General features: G+C 37.8%; 1 protein-coding gene across 5 annotated transcripts in view; it reads left to right on the top strand.

Moving 5' to 3' along the window:
* Positions 1 to 404: 404 nt before the first annotated feature.
* Positions 405 to 25,042, top strand: part of COL11A1 (collagen type XI alpha 1 chain) — a 205,414-nt gene continuing 180,776 nt past the window's right edge. For all 5 annotated transcript variants that reach the window (XM_023509793.1, XM_003784099.2, XM_003784101.2 and 2 more), the window contains exons 1-2: positions 405 to 510; positions 22,879 to 23,046. In XM_023509793.1, the coding sequence (XP_023365561.1) occupies positions 405 to 510; positions 22,879 to 23,046 (274 nt within the window). The remainder of the gene's footprint in view (positions 511 to 22,878; positions 23,047 to 25,042) is intronic.

Consider the following 25,042-nt stretch of genomic DNA (forward strand, 5'->3'; position numbering starts at 1 on the left):
CCCGGAGTTGGGGGGGCGCGGGGCGCGGGGAGGGGAGTGGGCGGGGGAGGGGGCTGCGGAGCCTCTCGTCCGGCCCACTGACGGCATGAAGCCTTTAGGGGCGCCGAGTGCTCTCGACTTGCCCGGTGAAGCCCCTCATCTGCCTTCAGTGTGAAGGCAGGGCCCGGCCGAGGACGGATCGGAGGGTCCCAGCCGCCCGGCCAGCCCGGAGGGAGAGGAGGGGGCGAGAGACAGGAAGGAAGGAAACCATCAAATTGCAACGAGAAAGCCCTTAGACTTTTTCACCTCACGCTCCCCAATGGCTGTGTAGCACATATCCCCGGCGGTACCTCGGAAGGGACGGAGTTGGTCTGCAGTCGCAATTTCGTGGGTTGAGTTCACAGTCGTGAGTGCGGGGCTCGGAGATGGAGCCGTGGTCCTCTAGGTGGAAAACGAAACGGTGGCTCTGGGACTTCACCGTAACAACCCTCGCACTGACTTTCCTCTTCCAAGCTAGAGAGGTCAGAGGAGGTAAGAAAAAAATGCATTTGGGGAGGTGGGAGATGCCGTCGGTCTCGCTCTCCTGCGCCCCTCCCCCTCTCTCCCTGTTCCCCGCCCCCCGAGGGGGGAAAATGCCCTTAAATAAAATCCAGATTGTAACTGCCACCAGGTTGGAAGTGTAAACTGGTGAGAGAGAGGGAGACAGGGAGATATGTAGGCGGGACAATAATGGGAGAGAAGGTAGGTAGGTAGCAGGAGAGAGAGATCTGTCAGGCACAGAGCCTGCTGCAAACGCCCTTCACCACTTTACAGCCTCCTTGAAAAGAGGAAAAAATACTACCTTGAACACAAGGGCAGTCATATAAAGCTTTTGTTTGAGGAACTCAGATTGCCCCTTGAACACACCTTCTGGTTTCTTCAGAGTCTAACTAATGGGAATATCTTTTTAAGGGTGAACTGAGGAGAAAATATAGAGAAAGGGTATAAAATGAACCTTGATAAAGTTCTTTGTCTGCAACAAAGTGAGAAACAGGCTGTTTTACTTTGGGGGATATAAGAGAAACCAGGAGTTGAATCTAGAAGATTAAAAACAGTTTGTGTGTGTGGGGGTGGGGGGAGAGGAGGTTTTAGCAGGATTGGCAGATTATTAGAAACGTGTTCAAGGTAGAGAAAACACCTTCAGTGGATTTCAGTGCCCTCCTCCCCTCTGTGACCCCCCGCCACCTCTTCTTGCAGGTTGGACGTGCACTGCACTTGGAGGGCGATGAAAGTGGCCCAGCTAATGGGGTGGGGGCGGAGGAGCCGGGCCGGGGAGGGCCGGAGAGGGGGCGCGCGGTGGGGCGGGTGGGGAGAGGTAAGGGAAGTTCCTACGTGGCACCACCAAACACTCGGTGAGCAGACCTGCGTGGAAGTCTGCAGCCCTGTCAGTACCCGAGGAGGGAGAGCGACTTGCCTCCTCCCTCCGCCCCTCCCTCCTCTTCCCCCGCCCTTTCCCGAAAAGGCATCTGGCCGGAGCGGTCCGTTAGGTGCTGTAGACACGGCTGGCAGGCGACGCCTGCGGAGCTGAGCGAGCCCAGGCTGCGGGGAGCGCGGACACCAGCTGGGGATAGGAGGAAGGGTGGCGAGTTTGGGCTAAGGGAGGAAAAAATGTCAAGCCCACATGCGCCGCCGGCCTTAGCGGAAACCTGAGTCTAACCTTGGGTCTAGATGCCAAGGTCTGAGTTCTCCGAGGGGACTCGGGCCCCTCGGGGGCCGCCCTCTGCGACCAGGTGTGTATTCCTAACGCGCCCTTAATGACTTTCACCGTCCCGAGCGGCTGTCTGCCCTGGATTATTCCTCAGTGTGACTTTTTTTTTTTTTGCGATTGCAGTCAGAGCTTCCTTAGGGCCATCCTTGAATTTTGAAAGGAGTTATGTTAACTTTGTTGAGTCATTCCTTGTCACGTTTTCGAGGATAAATAAGAGAGTCTTTGAAAGTAGATCCATCAAAAAGTTTGCATTTTACCTCTGGTACCTGGCCATCGGTTGGATGGGTCCATTCTGTCCGCAATTCTGCCCTCTGCTGGTTAATTTATCATTTGGAAATTCAGGCTTCTGCCGTAGAGTACTTGAGGCCTCTTAGTGCCCAGCTACATAGATACTGGGGAAAGACCCTTGATTAAGGAAGAATGGACATGTCATTCCTTTTCCAGCGTTTCCATACACACATAGGTAAGAGTATTATAATGACATCTCATTACAAACATAGAAACAATTTTTTTCAATGACAGATGAAATATAAGCTCAAGGGACCCCACTGCATGAATTAAGTGATTATTTCACTGAAAATAAATATGTTCCCCCCCTACATCGAGCCTTTCTGTAAATACCTGATAATATTAGAAGATCAAAGTTTTACATTTCTGATGCATTATGTTCTATTTTAAATCTGGCAACATCCTTGAGACATTTAAAAAAAAAACATCTCAGTTACCACATCAAGTTCATGGTGGAAAAATAACTTTGCCTGTTGTTCAAAAGCCAAGTGCTGTGGGAAATGGGAAAGTGGAGGATCAGACCTTGTTGGGTTTCTGCTCGTCCTTTCTCGTGAAAAGTCTTGAAAGTCCTAGGAAAGTTTAGATCCACGTATTGTAGGATTTGGGCATTTGTTTGATCAAGTTGCTTGGTGCTTATTGCTTAATGGGAGGCCATGTATTTACTTAAACCTATTTTTGTAGACATTCTTGTCTACTAATAAACTCCACAAGGGCAATAGGAGTGTATTAAAGCTTAAAACAAGAACGCTGGCTCTCAAAGTGTGAATCACCCCATACGGGAAAAATAAATGCCGCCTCCAGTTCTAATACTGGCCTGTAGACTTGTGGTTGAAGTATTGAGTGGTATTTTACACCAGTTCTAAATAAAAATACTATATCCCAGCACCATACTATGATGTCGATTTCACTGAGCTGTGGTGGTATGTTTTGATGGCTAAACCCAAACATAATGTAAAATAAAACCTATTTTTCTATAAAATTAAAACATCAGAGCCTTAAAAAGGTCTAGGTTTATAATAAATTTAGACGTTAGAGAAAATAATACAGAGGAAAGTTCTTGGATATGAATGGATTAAATATTCATGGCATAACAGATAGTCATATTTACACTGAAAATTAAAACTATAACTTAGAAATATCAACACTAAATATTTCAACTTTTACTATTGATTTAGAATAAACAGTTTAGGTGTAGTTTTTGTAAATGTTTATTTACATTGACTTGAGTTTTGTGTTTTATATATTTGCCTATGGTTAACTTAAGTGATTTGAACCTGGATTTTTTTTTTTTTTTTTTTTTGGCAATTAGTCCATTAGAGATAGGATCTGGGATTTATCTCAGGTATACCAGGACTACACTATGATTGCATTAGATGATTTTATATAAGGGTTTTTACTAACAGTTTAAGCCTAGATAGCTATAATTGAATACTAAGAAAAATAGTATCTGATTAGATTTTCTTTTTATAAATTAAAATGATACTCAACCTTTGCCAGTGCAGCCAATACTATGTCTTGCAAAAAGTTGATCATTTTTAGGAGGAACTTTGAAAGCTTGTCAGCAATTTGTAGTAAGCCCTGCGGGAGTGTTGTTTTGAGTGCCCGGGATCAGCAGGTGAAATGGTGCTACTTCAGGAGCATATGCTAGTCCAGCCTCGCAGGGAGATCAAATCTGTCCCTTTGGTCACTTAATCAGAAATCAGTTAAAAGATCAGATATGCTTCTGATAACAAAGGCTGTGTTTGCTAAGATTATTAATGCAGTGTCTTCTGTTTGTGTTTAAATTCAAAATTGACCAAGTTGGTAGTAGGCAAATAACGATGACTAACAGGTTGCTTCTGAGAAACATCTTCCTGAGGGCTTTAGACACATAGCCCAGCTTCAGTGGCTCATATAGAGTCAGTTTATTATGGATTCTTTCACTTAATTGTCTATTAGTTTTGAAATGAATTTTACTAATATCTTAAAGTGACCATTTCCTTCATGGTTAGAGGTATCTGTATAGTTTTAAACAAAATTAGGAAGTTGCAAAATGAGAAATATATTTACACAGATAGCTTGATTGCTTGCAGTTGAATTACGTATTTTAGAATTGGTATCTCTCTCAATTTGTTACTAAAATAGAAGGACCACATTGTTGAAGTTAAGCTATCCATAAAATACAGTCAGGCATACATCAGTGCTTCTCAAATTTGTGTTGGATTTCTGTTTGACAAAAATGTGTAAGTAGTCACTTCTAAAAACATGATATAAATAATCTTCACTCTGGTTAATTTATTGAGTTGTTGCCTATTTAATGGTAGCAAAGTCTTTCAAATCAAGCTTAGTAGAAAGCATATAATAAAAAGCTGAGTTTTTAAAAGAAAAAAGATGTTTACATGGGTTTTTTTCAAAAGATAAAAGAGAATGCTAGTGCTAAAGATGATAAAGATTGCTCATCAATCCTAACTTTTCATTTAATAAATGAGGATACTAAGGCACAAAAAGAGGAATACTCTCATAAAGACAACCATATTATTAGCGTATTCACAATTTTTTTTGAGTGAGTAGAGTGAAGATCTTTAATGGTGATTTAAAAATCTTTAAATAATAGAAGTCAGAGACTTAATGAAATTAGGATATTACTTAAATGTATATGTACTGGAGTTTAGATGAATGAGAAGGCAGATTATGTGCAAATGCTTGATTTAAAGAAAATTGGATAAGAAACAAGTCATAAAATGCATCTTAAAGTTCTTCAGTGTTCTAGAGAAATGTAGTTATTGATCCTCAGCATACCTAATTATGTGATTCTGTAAGATTAACTGCATCAGAGTAGAAAGCATAATAATTTCCAAATATTTTTATACATTTATTGCTGGATTAAGAATATAGTTTTATATTCTTTCTAAAGCTGTTGGTGGAAGACACTTTGAATTTTAAGAAGCTAAGAAAATTATATGTTTATTTCAAATAAGGAAAATAATGACAAATATAGACAAGAATATAGTTTTATATTATATTTATAAATATTTTATATTTTATTCTTGTCTAATGACAAGAATATGGTTTTATATTCTCTCTAAAGCTATTGTGGAAGACACTTTGAATTTTTAAGAAGCTAAGGAAATTATGTATTTATTTCAAATAAGAAAAATAATGACAAATTTCAGATCTTTTAGGTTAATTTTTATTGTTTGGATGATATATATCATATACCAGGAATGAAATATGGTCTGTATTAGTAAGTCAGATAATCATTATGACACACTTGATGTGTGTTGTCTGTTTAACAGATAATTGTTTCTAATTAAATGGTAAACTTTAGGAAAAATGGGCGACAACTTAGTAGTGCAAATTCTAATTAAACTTTTTATTTTGGATTGTCAAAGTATCTGAAACTACATAAGTAACTTTTTACCTCAGGAATAAATGGATGGTTAGTTTATAGGAAGTACTCACTCTTAAAGAATCACTATGATATCTGCTGTGCTGTCAACAACTGTGACAAATTTTATTACCACATGTGAAATACTGAGGAAATAAGGGAGGAAGAATTTGATTTTGTACTTCAACATTTATTTCTAGAAGTCTATTCTTCAAGTGTACTATTTCTATCAACTTACGGATCTTTCTGTCTTTAGGAAAAAACTATGTGTTCTTAGGGTCTTGAAGATGATATCATGGATGCATTTGTTATGAATTTTTTATACTCGAGATTAACTCCAACAATTTATATATTGTTATTATAGGAAAATTTATTTAGGAGCCACGAATATTTAGATTAGACTCCAACAATTTATATATTGTTGAGATTAACTCCAACCATTTATATATTGTTATTAGGGGAAAGATTAACTCCAACAATTTATATATTGTTATTATAGGAAATTTATTTAGGAGCCAATAAAATTTAGGCTTTTAAATACCTAAATGTAATTGTTACAATGACACAAAATGATGGGGATGTTTTATAATACAGAGCCATCCCCATCATTGGATCATTGTAACAATTACCTGCATTTTATCGGCCCCTAAATAAATTTCTCTTTCTTCCCTACCTTTGGAAAAGTAATTAAGGGCAGTTGGTGTATTCATTAGGTGTTCAAGGCACCTGCAAAGTGGGGACTGAGAGCTGGTCTGCGTTTCTGCTTTTACTCCTCCACTTCCTTCATTTAATACTGGGGAAATGTGACCTGAGCCAGGAGTGGGGAGAGGAAACCAAAGGGTTTTTTTTTTTTTTTTTTGACCATTGATGTTTTATTCCTTAGCAAAGAAGAAAGAGAGGTACACACTAGTCTATAAAAGGTTGCAATGTTCTCTTACTTCTCTCACCAAAGAGTCAACCTTAAATACAATTTTCAATGTCATTTTTAATATCTTCTAATTGTGGACTGTTTGGTCTAATTTCTCTTATAATTTAATTCAAAACCTGAAGGTTTTTTTTTTTTTTTCACTTTGAACAGCCTTCTATATTTGAATGTATCTAATACATTTATTTCTTCCTTCAAAACCTTATGTGATTTTATTTTTATAGGCAAGTATCTTTTTTTCTTCAGATGTGTCAGAACTCGACATGACTAATATTAGCTCATAAAGAAGATGGAAGTCAATTTTTAAGTGATTTGGTGAGTAATATCTATTTATCAGCTACAGTCTTTGGCCTACTCCTGAGTTGGCTAGTGGTTCTTTAGACATTGGCTGATCACCAGACTTACTGTTATCTGGTAAAATAAACTCTTTGCTTGCTGCGCATGGAATTAGAGACAGTGCTATTAATTTAGGAGAAAGAACTCAGAGAAAGGAAAGGTTATCAAATTTCAGAGTAAGAGACCAGCTTAAATACAACTGGACAATTGAGAACTAAAGCAAACCTGTGTAAAAGTGCTTTAGCACAATCAACTTTTGCAATTCCCTCAAACCTTTTTTTTTCCTTAAAAAGCAATTCTTTCTTATTTTAACCAAATTTAATTGCTCTTGAATGGCCCTGTACTGTACAGGCAAATGAAGGTCCCTATTCATAGAACTTGAGTGCATTGAGTATCAGTGGAAGCTTCCTTCCTCTGTTTGACTGGTAAACTGACATCCGGGCTCAGAAGAGTGAACCTTAGACTGTGTGGGGTAGTTGGCTTTCCTTCCTCAGACAGATTTTCACATACGACTTCCTGAAAGGATGGCTGCCAGAAAGATCAGTAGTTGCAATCCTTCACAAGGCCCATGAGAATGCCAGCCCCCTTTCCTACTTGGGGCTCTTAGCTTGGCAGAAAAAGGAGAGCCATACATATTCAAGTGGCGGCATCCTCCTTTAGTCCATTCCTGGAACTGGGGTCTGACAGTGGAGCACAGCCTACTGCTGGTATCACTCTTCTTTGGAATGCTAACCAGGCTTGGCAGCACTTCGCTGGCTTTGAGGATACATTTGTTGTCTAAATGGCTTAGCATGATGCTGAGTGCCTTTCAGGATGTGGCCCCCTCTGCATGTTCAGGCTTGTGACCATCTGTTTCTCCTTCTAACCCTGCACTTCAGCCTTAATAAACCTCTTGCCTGGATTCTGACCTATCTCTGAACACTTTCCCTAGAGTCTCTGTCCCCTTTTTGTCCATCTAGCAAATACTTTCTCATATTCCATACTTCAAAATTTAACTCAAATGTTGCAGTTCCATGAAACTGCCCCTCGTACCTCCAGGCAGAGGTAATAGTGAGAGCTAAGGCCCAAAGTGTGCTTAGCAGGTACAAGTTCTGCTGTGAGCACTCTTTCTACAGAATCTTAGTGCACTGTGATAGTAGTCCTGGAAGTCAGTTGATACCAAAATACTTCTCTTACTCATGACAAAACTGAGAAATAGAGAAATTCATTATCTTGCCCGAAGTCACACAGCTAGTGTTAGAGGTGGAATTTACACACTATCTTGCTCCAGAGCCCTTGCTTTTGACCACTTATTCATGTTAACTTTCTGGAGTGTTCTCCCGTGTCTACACAGCCTTCTAGGTTTGTCTTATGATTATAAGGCCTTGGGGCCCAAATCATTTAGTTGCACCCCAGAAAGCATCACATCCACTGTGTGAAAAACCTGAACACTACTAAGGAGAAATGTCAAGAGGCCTTGGCTGAGGGTGGTGTTATAATTCAGGCAGCCCTTCAGCTTGGACCTCAGTTCAGTGATGGAGGCCGCGCCACTCCTGCTATGTTGTGGACAAGCCTAAGCTCCAGGGAGGGTGGAGAACTCACTACTTTGGTTCCTTTGACTACCTTTAAGGAGATGTTGACAGGTGTATTCATGGACATTCAATTGGGTTGTCATGGGTTCATTAAGTAACGAGGCCTCTGACAGATCACTGCTTGCTCTAAATCAAGATCCACTATAAGGAACATCAGATCTGATTCCATTTGGGGGGACCGATGTGTGGGAATTTGCTTATTACCTGCAGTGTAAAAATGTCAGACCTGATTACCTAAAGCTATTTGGAATGTACTCAACTGGGAGAATGTCACTGAAAGACATACAGTTTGCAGAAACTAAACCATGGTCATTATTTTACAAAGTGATCATGTCTACGTCAATCTTCTCCTACGTCTAGAAGATGCCGGGAAGCTATAACTGTGATCTAGTTTCATTAGTGTTTTCATTGTTTACCATGGTGCCCGAATGGACGGTGTCTGATACTGAGATGATCGATTATCTTCTTCCTTTGCCTAGCAGACTGGAATGATATTAAAATTGAGTCCAATTGGGATCGTGTGATGTGAAAGTTTGAGGACCTCCTCAAGTCATGCTTTTAGTGGTAATTAGGTCCCCCTTCCCCTTTTAACTCACTCTAAGGTAAATAAATTAAAATGCATCTCTAGCTTTTCCAACTGGAAACCAGTTTTGTGCATTCTCTCCAAAGATGCCTCTGAACATTTTCAGCTCCTGATTAATATCATACCTCTAAAACAATGTTTTCCTTTAAGATGGGTAATGGTATTTTTCTTCTGACAGCAGGATAGATCACTGTTTCACTTTCCTATTGGTAAACAAGAAGGCAAGTTTAATTCAAGAATTATAGCCTGTAAAAGTGGTAATTGGAAATATTTCTATAAAGTGTTCATTAATGAACTTTTCTTCTCAGTTTTCTGTGCTATTGGGGATTAATTTTCTGACTTTGCTTAACAACTATTAGAAACAGTAGCCTGTTCATCTATATATATAGTGCCAAAACATTGTATACACATTTTAAGAAAGGAAAAGATTGTATTAAAATTGTAATATTCAAGTCACCTTTGACTTATGCAATTATAAGAGATAAAGATATAATATACAAGATGACAAACGTGATTTGTATGTATTGAGTATTATAATTTTAACACATTTTTTTCCTTTCTTAAAAAGCGTATATGGTTTTTGGCATCCTCTATAGCAGTGGTTCTCAACCTTCTTAAGGCTGCAGCCCTTTAATACAGTTCCTGTGGGTTGCGACCCACAGGTTGAGAACTGCTGCTCTATATGATTATTTGAATGAACTCATTCTTTCTTAGAAAGTAATTTGTATATTACATAGATCAGTGTTATTATTTTATGAAGTATTATCTTCAAACAAGAAGTACGTAAAGCTTTGAGTGCTTGATAAGATTTATAGACAGTAATTGTAGAATGATTTTGAAGAGTTACATAGTTTTTATAATTTATTCCTATCTCTTAGATATTTTAATAACACTGACAGTCATCTTTATCTGTCTTTAGGCAGTGTATCCAGACTACACAGAGTCAGGCACATACTGGGCATATGATACATTTTTTTTTTTTTGCATCAAGTGGAGGTGTTGGTGGCAGCTCTGACGACTTGTCAATGACATAACAACCTGAGGTGTGATAAACGGTCATGCTTATCAGACACTGGCAATGTCTATGGGAGTGTCTTGAACCTATTTCTGGTGATATTATTGTGATTTCCTGAAAAAATCGGTGTCTGTTTTGCCTCCAAGCCAGCTGTGACCTGCACCCTGTGTGCTCTGCCATTCTGCTAAAAATTGTTTTTTATTCAGAATTTGGATATTGTCTCCTCTAGAAATACCTCTCTTCAACCAGGAAGATTGGGGTAGTTGGTTTCGCATAATATACTAAAGAGCCCTGTGCTTACAAACTCAAATATTCGTCAAAAAATGTTTTTGCTGTTATAATGAAAGCAGCAAAGCATTTTGAAAGTTACACTTCATGGTACACAGTTATGGTTATTATGGAAAATATATGAATCAATGATCTCTGTATTTTATGAGACTACATAAAAATATGTATCTGCTTATAAAATTTGGTATAAGACAAAACAGTAACTTAACATTTCTGAACTTTGTGTGATTGTTCTTGTTTTCACTCAAATTATAGCATCTCTTTACAAACTGTAAACAGTGATTTTTGTTTCTGGGGGTTAATATTCTAGACAGTTATCTCTATTTTGATTATTTGGAAGGAAAGATTGCTTAGATTGTTAGCATTTTTAAGTCTTAAAGTTTTCTTTGAATGAAAGTTGTATCAAATAGAGTTTTAAATTAATCACATCATTAATGAACTGGAACTTTGAGTACTATTGGTAGGCTGACAAATTTCCTACAGTTTTATTTCTAGCCCAGCATTCTGCTGAACTCCAAACATGCATACTTGACCGTCTGTTTGGAGATTTCTAACAGCATTTATTAGGTCATCTCAAACTTAGGATGCCCCCAGCTAAATGGCAGAACTTGCCTCCAGAAAACCGTTCCCCTCTCTGTCATCTCCATCTTACTTACTGACAATAAAATTGATCATGAAGTTCAAGCTAAAACCCTTGGAGTCAGCTGTGACTCCTTTCTCCCTTACCCCATTTCCAACCTGTCAGCACCCCCTGTCTGTTGCACCTTCAGAATCTGCCCTGATACTTCATCTCTTGGTCTAAGACACCAACATTTTACGTATGGAGAATGCCATTGCTTCCTCAGTGCTGTCTGATTCCACTGCGGTGATCCTGTGGTCTGTTCTCAACACAGTCCCATTGGCCTGCAGAAATGAATTGAGTGGGCAATTTCTGCACTTTCAAGTTTTCTGTGGATCTAATACTGCCCTAAAAAGTTAAAGCTATGAAGAATGAGTTAGTTCCTGTCATTCTTCTCCCCTTAAGCTCCCAGTGGTTTTTTCATCAAACTTGGACTAAAATCCAACCTCCTTGAGGCTCCCACAGGCCCTACACAATCTGCTTTCAATATACCCTCACCTTTACTGCTCTGACTTTAACTCTTATACCCCTATTAGTCCCTTTGCTTCAGACATATTTGTATACTTGTGTTTCCTTTAACATTCTGGGCCAACTTCTCACTTTTTGTTCCTTTTGCTTAGAATCGTATTCTGCAAAAAGATCAGGATAGAGGAGCCACCTTTGGCCTTCCAGACTTTGCCCAAATATTGTTTTCTTATTAAGACCTTTCTTGTTCTTCTTCTTGATATTTTAATCCTTGCCTCTGCAGCCCTCCTTATACTCTTTTTGAGATTTATTTTTCTCCTTAGTACTAATGAAATATTTGTCATGTCCAGGAAATAATGATGTTTTAAATTAAAGGTACAGATTTTGTTTGAATGCTTTATATAAAATGTAGACATAGATCATTTTAGAGTACAAATACTGTCTTAAATTATTTAAGCTTTCAGATATTAGCCACATCTAGAATATGTAGGTATAATAATTCCCATTTTTTTCATTTCATTTTACATATTTGCACATCCTCAGTGTGGCAACCAAATCCCACATAACAAAGCACTTTTCACGTTTGATGGACACCATGGACATTGGGCCAGATGTTCTAACAGATTATACTGTGTAGAAATGGTAATGGGAGTTAACCCTTTGTTTCATTACTTTAATAAAGCAATGGTAGTGGTTACCTAGAAAGTAGATAGGAAATATTCTCAGCTACAGAACTAGAAAGCAATTATAGACTAGTATTACCAAGGAAATAGTTATGTCTACTTATAATTCAGAGAAAATTTATTTATTGTTCTTAATCAATGCTAAATTTAGGATCCTTCATTTTTTGTATATCTGAGACTTGAACAAGGTGAGGGTTATAGGAGCCAACATCATACACATGGGAAAGTCTGAGTATAACTTTTGATTACCCCCAAATTTAACTACTAACAGTCTACCGTTGACTAGAAGTGATACTGATGACGTAAACTACTGATTAACACATAAAATATTTCATGTTATATGTATGTATATGCTGCATTTTTATGATAAAGTAAGCTGGAGAACAGAACGTGTTATTAGGAAATCCAAAGGAAGAGAAAATATATTCACCATTCCATTTATTAAGCAGAAGCAGATCATGATAAAACTCTTCATCTTCTTGATTTTTATGTGTAGTAGACTGAAGAGGAGGAGGAAAGGAAGGGTAGGTCTCATGTCAGAAGCGGTGGAGGTGGAAAGGGTGGCAGGAGAAGTGTGTACAGTTGGTATAATTTAAAAAATATGAACTTATCATAATTTCTGTCCTTTCTTTTTTTTTTTTTTTGCTTTTTAATGTTTCTATATGCTATTAACTCTTTGTCCTGTATTTAATTTTAATGGCCATATTATAGAGAGATCCATGTTGTAAAAAAGTTGGAAACAGAATAATCACAATGCCTCTGCCATATCATGCAATGCCAGTTGGTTTTCTAGCACTGCTTCCTTCATCTTCTGGCATTGGTACAGAAGCACTCATCTCCATCAAGTTTTCTTCTGTTAATTCTTGTGGTATTGTGTCTATTAGCTCTTGAATTGCTTCCAGGTCTATATCTTAAACATTTCACTCCCCCCTTGGTTGCCATATTCACCATCTTTTTCATGGTGTCCTCTCTGTCATAAACCTGTAAATGCATGCACAGTATCCGGACACAGTGTTTCCTCCAGAGCAATTTATTGTTTCTGGCTTGATGGTGTTTATATCTCTTCCTCACATCTTCAGTGGTGTAAACCTTCCAGAGTTTGATGATGCTCTTTCTGTCAGGGTTCTCTTACACACAGTGCTGACAGTCCTTCCCACAGACACTTTGTGTCATGAGACTTTAGGGTTCTAATGATCCCCTCCCCAATCTACAGGCTGAAACTGAGGTGTCGTGTTTGGGGGCCAGTAGACCACTTCAACATCTTTGAAGTTGAACTGATGGGTTCTGGATAGCCGAGGGCATTATACAATATTAAAAGAACTTTAAAAGGCAGTTTCTTACTGGCAAGGTACTTTCTATCTTCAGGGACAAAGCATTTATGAAACCAATCCAGGAAAGTGACATTGTTGTCAAGCCTTTTTTGTTGTGCAGCTGAAAGACTGGCAGCTGGCGTCTATCTTTCTCTTCAGGATTCTAGGGTTTGAAAATTTATAGATGGGGGAGTCCTGATCATAACCCTGACTGAGTTTTCACAGAACACTCGAGTTAGCCTGTCCTATTCTGCCTTAAAGCCTGATGCTCACTTCTCTTCCTTACTAACTAGTGTCCTTTGTGGCATTTTTGCAGAATAAAAATTTTCTGCATTAAAAACTTGTTCTAAAAGATAACTTTTCTCCTCAGCGATTTTCTTGTCTGCTGTTTCTTGATTGGCTAAAGCTGCTTCTGTTACTCTTGACATTTTTAAAGCCAAACCTCTTTCTAAACTATCAAACCATCCTTTGCTGTCATTAAAGTCTATAGCTTAAGATCCTTCACCTTATTTTAGGCTTAGGTTCTCATATAATAACTTTGCTTTTTAAATCATATGAGAGTCTATAGCATTTCTTATAGCAATCTGCACCCACTGAAAAATAGCATTTCCAATACAAAAATTTTTAAAAGATATTTTTTGCAAAAAGTGCAAGACTTTTGCACCTGCTGGTATAGCTGCAGTGATGGTTTCATAGATTTCCTTTTCCTTTTTTACAATGGTCCTTATGCTGGATTCTTGTTTGAATCTTTGAAATGACTAGTAATCATAGCTGCAGATCTCAATGTGTGCTACTTATCAAGCAGTTCGACTGTTTTGTAATGTCATAATTTTTCTCTGCTTTTTGGGAACACTTCCAGGCCATTAGTGGTAGTTCATATGGATCTCATGTCAATGTTTATGGCATTGCACTAAACACAATGAAAGATATGTGAGAACTGCAAGAGCTACCCCTTTTCTGAGATACTCAGCTTACTAGAGAGATGAACTGCTCCTGTGGTGATGATTAGCATCACAAAGCAAATTAAGCAAACACAACACTTGAGCTCACTGCAACAGGAGGTGGCTGTGAGATTATTATAATAGCATAGTAAGTCCTACAGTTAATTTTATGCAGGTGCAATTTAATACTACCTACATCTTTACCTTTGCTTATATTTCTCTGTAGTGAATGGGGCCATATATGATCTGTAAGTGTCTGCTTAAATTGCCATAAATTTTCATTTTTATACCAGATTTGTGTATATTTTACGGTAGTAAATGACAAAATACAATTGTATCATTGTAAGAAGACCTGACAATTAAGTTCATGAACTCATCCTATAAAAAGTGCTGCATACCTCATTGCTGAATATCACTACAGTCACCTTCAAAGCGCCCCCTCTTGGGAAGCTATGCACTGATGCCAACACCTAGTCCACCCTTCAGAGCAATTTTGGAACTCTTTTCCTGGAATGGCCATCAGAACTATCATCACATTACCCTTGATATCCTGAATCTTCCTTTCAATATTTCCTTTATCTTTGGATAAAGAAGAAAGTTATTGAGAGCCAGATCAGGTGAGTGGGGAAAGTGTTACAATGAAGTTATTTGTTGACTGGTAGAAACTTCTTCACCGATGGCTGTGTGAGCGCTTTGCTGTTGTTCATTGGTGAGCCCCCTTGGGGAGCATTTTTGCGCACAACTTTCTCATGCCAAGGTTTTTAGTTAAGATTTTCCTGACTGTTCTCCTGTAGACGTTTCCTTGGTGGGCTGTGCTTCTCATAGTCAGCCATCAACTGTGATGCATAATTTAGTGAAGTTTTTAACATTTCTGATGGTTGTGCTCATTGCTGGCCTCCCTGACCTCTCATCATCAGTGACACTTTCTCTCCCTTCAGAAGATATTTAATTCATTTGTACACTGCCATTTTCTTCATGACGTTATCCTCATCAACCTGGAATAACTTGTTCCTGATTTCACCTTCATCCTTGCCGAGCGTAATAAGAAATTTAATGTTTGTTCATTGCTGTAATTCAAGCTCCAACACGCTCACAATGGCCTACAAAACACTTGACAACCATAATGTACACCACTCAGAAAGGCACCACCACATGTTGACATGAACACAGGTGTGAGACACTGATCCACCAAAATTACCAAGCCTTACGGAGATGTTTGTACAGTGCTGCCCTGTATGTGCATGATAGCACTTAATTGTCAGGCCTTGTAGACTGGTACCTACATATATTTTATGTATTCATGATACACATAACTTTTTTTCTAGTTTTTTGGCTATGTTTAAAGGCTATGTGGTTCTGAAAGTTCTTTCACATTATTACTGATATCCCCCAAATGCTCCAATTATTTTACTTTAAAAAAATCTGCATGAAAATGGGCTTGCACAATTCAAATAGTTGTTTAGGGTCAACCGTATTTCTCATAATCCTCGAATAAGGCAGAATTAAAATTATAAATAGTCAACAATGGGATGTGGCTACAACTGATTTTGATTGAGGACACAGTGTTTTCATTGTCTACTTCAGAATATTTTACTATGTGTTTTTTCTTAACTTTTCCAGCTATGATCTTCTTACGGGATTGATCTTTTTAAACTAGGGTTTTCATAGAGTTATAAGAAAGTACATTTACTTTTGTTCCTTAGCCCTGTGTTTCCTTTTCATTTCTCTCTTTCTGTGTTTTTTTTTTTTTTTTTTTTTTCCTAAAGACAGAACCTTGCTCCATTGCCCAGACTAGAGGGCAGTAGCATCATCATAGCTCACTGCAACCTCAAATTTCTGGGCTCAAGTGATCTTACCTTAGCCTCCCAAGTAGTTGGGACTACAGATGTGAAGCACCATGCCCAGCTAATTTTTATTTTTATTTTACTTTTTTTTTGTAGAAACAGGGCTTTCTATGTTGTATAGCCTGGTTTTATCCTTATCCTCCAGCAATCCTCCCACTTTGGACTCTTAGTTCAGAATGCTAAGATTACAAGCATATGTTATCACACCAATCCTATGTTTCTATTTCCTTTAAAAATACCAAAAGGGTTACTAGGTGCTTGGTTTTAACTCTTAATCCTCCAGCAATTCTCCCACTTTGGACTCTTAGCTCAAAATGCTAAGATTACAGGCATAAGTTATCATACTAATCCTATATTTCTATTTCCTGAAAAGGTACCAAAAGGGTTACTAGGTGCTTTATTTAATAAAATTAAACATACAAAGTAGAATGTGGGATTGTCCAATGTGAATGAAAGACCCATGGGATTATAGGAGAGGATCTCATGAATGATCTGAGAGGGATAAGGAAAGATATCCTGGAGGAATTATGCTTAGGTTTAGACCAAAATGTTGACTAGGTCTGAATCCACCAAGTATCTTCTCTGGTTTCACATTAGACTCATCTGAGAAACTTTAAAAAATGTGGATGCCTATTAGACAGCTGTGGTGGCAGGCACATGTGGCCTTATCCATCTGGGAGGCTGTGGCAGGAGGATTGCTTGAGCCCAGGCAGAGGTAACAGTGAGCTATGATGACATCACTGCACTCTGGCCTGGATGACAAAATGAAACCTCATCTTGAAAAAAACATTGTGGGTGCCTGGGGCCCACCTCAATCATTCTAGTTCAGTAGCTCTATGGTGGACCAGGCAGCTAGATGTTTTAATAGCTTAGCTCTCCAAGTTAGTCTAATGACAGTCAGGGTTAAAAAAATCAGTCAGCAATCCTTAGCCAATCAAAGAAAGACAAATAATGGGGGAAAGGCACATTTTAGAAACTGAAAGTTTATTCTAACCGGAGCAATACATTTGTAGGCGGGCAAGTGTGTACGTGTTACTGTAGATGGCTCACGGGGAGTCTGAGGCAGTGATTTCCAGATGGAGATGTCATTTTTCTCCAGAGGTCTTTGGTAACAATGGTGCATCCAAGGAGAATTTAGAAAACTTAATTTGTTCAGTGTTGATATCGTGTTGGGCAAGCACGACTGCTTCCCTTGAACTCCGCTCTCTCTTGTGTCTGTGCTCCAGTATTTGCTGTTTCTTTCCCTTCCACTTCACTGGTGAACTCCTATTTGTCCTCCAGGACTCAGCTTAAAAGGGCAACAAGATAATAGACATTGTAGGCACTTTCTGCTGTAGTTATGCAACTTTGTCATTATAGAGTGGAAGTAACTATGGACAATATACAAATGAATGGTTATTACCGTGTTTCAGTAAAAGTATTTATGAGAGTGAACTTTAGGTTTCATAGAGTTTTCATGTTTCAAAAAATATTCTTCATTTGATTTTTAAAGCCATGAAATATTAAAAAACCATTATGATCTCCACTACCATATGAAAATAGCCAACAATGGGCCAAGGGAGAGAGCTCCTGCTTGTAATCAGAGCACTCTAGGAGGCCAATGTGGGAGGATGACTAGAGCCAGGAGTTCAAGACCAACTTGAGCAAGAATGAGAACCCTGTCTCTACTAAAAATAGAAAAATTAGCCTGGCATTTTAAAGATAGGTGCCTGTATCCTACCTATGTATTTGGGAGGCTGAGGCAGGAAGATGCCTAAGCCTAGAGGTTAGAGGTTGCTGAGATCTAGGCTGACACCACAGGCACTCTAGCCTGGGCAACAGAGTGAGACTCTATCTCAAACAAACAAACAAACAAAAAGATAACAAGTAGATCTTAGCCTATAGACTCTATCTCAAACAAACAAATAAAAAAAATAACAAGTAGATTTTAGCCTATAGGCATAATAGGCATATAGAGGGTGCCAAAAATGCATATACATTCTAAGAAGGGAAAAATCTGTATTAAAATTTAATACTAAAGTCATGTTTCACTTTTGCAATTACAGTGACTTGCATTCAACTTTTGTTACTTGTATATATATTGAATATTACAATTTTAATATAGCTTTTTCCTTTCTTAAAATGTGATATACGTAGATATTTTTTGTCATCCTCTGCAATTTTCCCATTCAAAGGCATTGTCAACAAATACCAACTCAGTTCTGCCAAAAAGTCTTTAAGGAAATATCTTTGCTAGTCTCACTTTACTGATGTGGAAGCTGAGGCACAGAGCAGTTAAGTCATCTGTCCACATTACTCAGACGCTGAGTGCAGAGGTGGAACTCAGAAGCAGTCTTGCTTGTGTTGTAATCCTGCTATTCACTACTGGTCTGGGGGGTTGGCTGAGAAGCTTGGAGGAGGAATTAGAGATAAAATGGTCAAGGCCATGGGAGATAACACGTATGAGACCAGCAATCCTTGTGGGTGATGAAGGCAACAGAGGACAGAGGAACAAGAATCAGACTGATCAGTGAATGGGTGGGATATTCAAATTGTCAACAGAATGCTGCAGGAAGTACGTAGTAGGACTGCACAATTTTCATTTCAACATTAGCAAACCCTATGAACTTCAGAGGAAGTTGCTTCCATCTATTTTCACATTATCGTGTTTTGCTTTCAACCAACATTTTATACAGTCTGTTTGTGTATGTGCATGTTTGTGTGTGTGTGTGTACTTGTTTTTAGCTAGTTTGGCAAAAAAGGTGAGTGTAGACAAATAATTAAAACCAAAGTGAAAGGTGCCACATTAGAAGTTATTGCATCCAACCCAGCCGTGGGAGATAGGGAATGCTTTGTGGAGATGACAGCACATCATGGGTATTCTACTCATTTCTCAGGTGAGGTGGAGCTAAGAGTATCGGACAGGAGATTGGACTTACCAAAGCCTAGGGGCAGGTGAAAGCTCATGTGGTTTCGGAGAAGTCTGAGCTCAGTCTGGTTTGAGTGCTGAGTGAGACGGAATTACGGGGCAATGAGAGTTAAGAATGGACATGTGTGCCATGGGGATAGACTGGGAGGAGACGTGAGTGTGTCCAGATTATCAAGGTTGTATATGCAAGGAATGTGAATACCTTCTGGAAGTCGGCCTCGTTCTCTGAAGGATTTGGAGCAGCCGAGTGACAGCTGACATGGGCTTTTTGGAAGCTCAGTCAAGCTTTGGCAGATTGATGGGAACGGCATACAGGCTGGTAAATGGCTACCTTAGTAGCAGACTGAGCGCTGAGATCTGAAGGTCTCACTTAATAAACCTATGGGTATGCAGTAAAATGCAAGAAAATATTACCAAACAAAATATTGTGCTGAATGGGATCCATCGGAAATGCTTAATTACGGTCTGTGCCCAGGTGACTACATACAGACAGTTAAAATATTAAAGGGATTTAAGAATTGCCTTAAATATGGAAACTTTACTTTTTTGAAAAATCATGTTCAGCCATACTAAATTCCTGCTTTTAATCTTTAAACAATTGTAGTTGACAAAATATATGTAAAAAAGTTTTCCTACATATATGTGCATGTGTATACATGTGCCAAACAGTAGGATCTGCTCGCGTATCATGTGTGTTTATTAAGCACTGTGATTACGAATGGATTATGAAATCAAATAATGGGCAGAAATTTCAAGTGGCTTAATATTTACTTGATCTGAAAGAAAATGATTTAAGATTTGATTAATGAAAGTTTGCTTTTTTGTAACTTGGCATGCCTTATAGAAAAAATTACATGAACTTTTATTCTCTGCCTGTATTTTAGTGTTGTCTGAGGAGTAGGCTCTTGGAAAAGGTCAGCGTGTTTTAAGATACTTCGGAATGAAGGAAAGTTGTGGTGCATTTGATGTATTACTGACCTGTGCTTGGTTGTGACCATGACCATGGGGCTGCATTCTTTTCTTCACAGAAGAATTATAGCCTTTATAACTATTCCTGTCTGTCCTGAAGTCTTTATTCCATTTTACCTTTGAAAATGGCTTCAGAGCAAGAAAATAAGATAAAATAAGCAGATAAGATGCCGCGGCTTTTGGAAATATTCTCCTTGAAAGTCATTTATATCCTGTAACATGAATTGAGTTTAATTTAAAGTAAATATGAACATCAGGAATCAATTAACTGGCTTTGGGATAGTTTTAATGTGTTATAGGAATGTTTTCCGTCTATTTTTGCAGAGCTTTTATTGAGGGTATGGCAGTGAGGGTATGAGTGAAGTGGGAAGAGCATAGAACTGATATTTGCATTGTCTTTAAGAGTAATCGTCCTCTGCTCTGTGGTTCTCATTTCTCTCAGTGGGTTTAAGAACATATGGTTTGTGAGCGTTAATTCCTGGAAGGAACTTGGCAGTGACCAGCACGTATTTTGCTCTCTGGCCATTCCAGTTATTATAATTATTTTCTTAGTGATAGAAGAGTAAAGATAGTAAAAATGGTCAGATATCATACTGACCACTACAAGCAGGAAAACTGTGTTCTGAAATATTAGAATTTTATACATCAGGGATGCTTTGTGAATCACTGGCCAGTGCACAGCCTGCTCTGAATTTTTAGTTTAAGTTTAAAAACACATAGGCAGCCAATAGACTGTAAGTATAGCAAGACCTTGAATAGTGTTGTTTTGTTCAACATGTTAGGTTCTAACAAAGATTTTAAAAAATGATTCCCAGCCTGGGCCACTGTCTGTTTAAAATTTGCCCTTGTCTGTGTGGGTTTCCTCTTGAAAGTGAGATAAATTGGCCTCCAGGGTACCAAGAAATGAGTGTGGGTGTGTGTGAGTACACCCTGCGATGGTGTACCTGCTTGCCAGGGTGGTGCCCACCTCACATTCTGAGCTGCCTGGACAGGCTCCAGCCACTCGTGACCTTGCACTGGAATAAGCAGGTTGGAGAGTGAATGAGTAAAAATTCATAAACTCTTCAATAATCATCCAAATGCTTGAAAATAATGGAATGGATGTCTGAAGAAAGCCCTTAGTGAGCCACCATATTTGTGATTGTTTTTGAACTGCCTGGTGATAGAAGGGGCCCCTTAGAATTTTTACTTTGCAAATAACTCATTCATTGATGTGCCCGCCACCACTATGGCTGTGTTCCTCACAGATTCACCCAAAATTGAGTAAATAATTATCTTGCTTTTTATTGATCTTTCTTAAATGTCTACGTAACTCACATTTAGTACAGCATTTAAGATAAGAAGGGTTTGGGGGTCTGAATTTGAAGTTTTGTGATGTTTTTGGAAGCAGAAGTGTGCCGTAGGAACTTGTCAGAACAGGACATCTTTCCTTTTCATCACTGAATGATATTACGTCTTATGTACCGCATTTTGGTTGATCCATTCATCTGTTGATGGGACTTGGGTTGTTCCACATTTCGGCTATTGTGAATATGACTTCAGTGAGCAAAAGTGTGCAACGGTGTGCTCAAATACCAGTTTCGATTATTTTGGGTATGTACATAGGAATGGAATTGCTGGGTCATAGGGCACTTCCATACGATTTCATTTAAATGAAATTTGTAGAATGGGCAATTTTATAGCGGTCGCCAGGAACTAAGAGGGAGGGGCCAGGGGAAGTTACTGTATAATGGTTACTAAGTTTCTGTTTGGGTTGCTGAAAAAGTTTTGGAAATAGTGATGATTGTACAACATTGTGAGAGTAATTAATGAATTGTACACTTAAAAATGCTCAGAATGGCCAATTTTATGTTATATTTATTTGCCACAGGTGAGACAATTAATAGTGTAATATACCAAAAACCTTTGAATTACACCGTTTTAATGGGTAATTTCTATGGTCTGTGAATTGTATCCTAAGCATTTTATCCAAATAGGTCATATTTAAAAGAAAAGATCTAGAGTTCTAACTTTATTTTATATGGAGCACGTCACAGTAGCTGGAAGCAGCTGGAATGAAAGGAATTGGGAAATTTGTGCTTCCACCAAAAAAATAGGCCTTTGTTAGATAAAAGGGGAGGGGCACAATTACTCATCTCCAGGGACTTTCAGAGTAAATCATGACACATGTAGGAATGTCCCGTGAAGTAACTGGCAAATTAATAAAACTAGCAATCAACAAATTATGCATAGATATATATATGTATGCATGTATAGATATGCTTATATAGATACATATATGTATACATATGTATCTATGTATAATTTGTTGATTGCTAGTTTTTTAATTTGCCAGTTACTTTATGCCTTTACATATGTATCATAACCTGTAAATACTTTGTGAATAAGTAATATGAGTATAATACTTTGTGAGAAAGCCCTCAGCACAAGGCATTATGTTGTGCTGCCTAATATTTTTGGACATGTTTCTTTCGACTTCTCTTTTGTTTAAAGAATGGCACAGTAACTGCCTATTTTATAATAGCTGTGTATAATATTTATTGTCAATTTGAGCCTTCAAAGTCACCTTTGTCTATATTATGCATAGCTAAATAGTAATTTTATTAGAAAATAATGGAATTATTTATAGATGAGGGTTTTCCCTTTAATTCCAAGTAACTTTATACCCTGGAATTATTAAAATTCTACAAATTATACTTGAAAAACATCGGAATGTTTGTAAATTCATGTATAGGTCATATTAAAGACCAAATATGCCTGTCGACCCACCCATGCACACACAACAGATACCTTCTGTCTTGCTTACCCTTATATTTGATTCCAGATTTTAGATACTTTTTATTTGGGAACATTGTTGTGGTTTCTGTTACTCCCTGCTGCCCAGGCTCGCCAGCCCCTCCCCCAGTGTTAGAGAAGAAAGCCGAGAGACAAATAAACTTGAGGGACAGAATTACATACTGTTTCCTGTGTTAAAAAGACTCATTTTTACATTTGTTTATTTGTTCAATTACATTTTTCTTATTTTTTACCTGTTTTTCAGCTGCTCCAGTTGATGTACTAAAAGCATTAGATTTTCACAATTCTCCAGAGGGAATATCAAAAACAACAGGATTTTGCACAAACAGAAAGAATTCTAAAGGTTCAGATGCTGCTTACAGAGTCTCAAAGCAAGCACAAGTCAGTGCCCCAACAAAACAGTTGTTTCCAGGTTTGTTCAATTTTATTTTTATTGTTACTGCTGTTCCTACTACTGTTGTTACTCCTAAGACTGATTATACTACTTCCCTGCTAATTATTATTATTATTTGTCTTTATCATGCTAAGGAATGCCCAGTTTTAAGGGAGAAGAGAGTTCTTTCCTGTATCAAACACCGAATTCAGTGTGGTCACCAACGTGATGTAATGAAAGTAATTAATACTTTGAAAGTTGCCAATATAAAACTCAGCACAATCACAGAAATTATGCTTATTTGAACATTTAAATAATTCATTTTCTTATTCCAATATGATAAACCACTTTATAACATTTAACCCATTTTTGTGTATAATCTTGTAGAATGTATTGATGGCGGGAAACTTCACCTACAGTGACTACCTAGGTCAATTCAATGAGACTATGGATTTAGATATACTTAGTGTGTATTTTCCTAAAATTAATGTAAACTTTTTTGTTGAAAGAACCACTCCCTTGGCAGATGTCAATATTGCATTATTTTTGCACATTGCTCTTATCTGAAATGTAAGTTGCCTGTCCTAGTTATAGGGAAATCAGGGACTAGAGATTTTCTGAGACTTGACCTGGACTGTTGGTATAATGGTACTTCTTTCCTGGGCTACTGGTAATTTGCAAAGTCCCTTGGAGAGATTAAAGACATTTTCCTCCTCTAGACAGAGGCAGCGCCTGGCTACAGATGTTAATAAGTGGACCATGGTCTAAGGTGATGAATATTCTCATGTAGGTACAGAATGTCCAATCAACACTAATCAACAGCTCTGATTTATCTCCAGCTGCATCCAAAAGAGATTTCAGTTAAAGAGAGATAGAGTCTGTTTGGAAAAGTATTGAACAGATTTAAAAAAATGAAAACCAAGTACCAAAAAAAAAAAAAATGCACAAATTTTTATGCATTTTTTGTATCAAATTTGTTCATGGATTTCATGTCTCCTGATCTCAAAGGCCCATTTTCAGAGTCAGTGTTGAATCTGTTAGACTATTATATGTATATGTAAATGTCATTATGCTATACTCATAGCAATGGTAGTAGTGGCGTTTTTAAATAACAGTAATTTAACATGATTTATTCTTAATTTATGATTTTACACTTTAAAATACATATGTTGAAAAACTCCACATTTTATCTGTTCCAGATATACCGATCACTGTTATTTCAGACAAAATTTTATATTTTAAGAGGCTTCATTTGTTGAACTAATATGGTGAATTCTCTCTAATTAATTCATTCTTTTATGAACCACACTGATTTGCATCTCGTAGGAATTTCACTGGGCTAGGGGGCTATGTTAGACGGACAATGCTGTCATCATTATGATTCTTTAGATAGCTAAATTTCTTTTTCAAAGACCATAGTTTCAATATTATAATTAAAATATTATCTTTAAATTGGGAAATATTTCCATAACTAAAAGACTGTAGTCATTAGCATAGCCAGAAGTTGGATATTTTCAAAAGTTATGCTGTACACATTAGATGATTAAGATTTTGATGATTCATAATCTTGTATGAATATATTATTTTCTGAAATTTCTATTTTCCTAAGGGTCTCTATGTGGATGTCTTTATGTTTTTGCAAAGTGGAAAGTTATTATTTTCCCCCAACTCACACTATTTCAGCATCCTTTTCTTTCCCTGGATGAGATCTTTGAAAAATTGAGTTATATTTAGTGTCTGAGTTTCTGTGATTCTTTTTGAATGTGCTACTCACTTGTGGAAAAAGTTTATTTTCCATGGACCTTTTTCAATAATAAGCTGAAATATCTAGATTTGTATTTATAATAAATGCAGATAAAAAGCATTTTTAATTAATGTTTATTTACCCTTCCATTTTATTTCTATGATTATTTTTCTCCTATTGATTTTTATTTATTCTTTTTTTTGAGACAGAGCCTCAAGCTGTCCCCCTGCATAGAGTGCAATGGCATCACAGCTCACAGCAACCTCCAACTCCTGGGCTCAAGCAAGTCTC

This window comes from Otolemur garnettii, unplaced genomic scaffold, assembly GCF_000181295.1.
Source record: "Otolemur garnettii isolate 467f Iridium unplaced genomic scaffold, OtoGar3 scaffold00010, whole genome shotgun sequence".
Lineage (NCBI taxonomy): Eukaryota > Metazoa > Chordata > Mammalia > Primates > Galagidae > Otolemur > Otolemur garnettii.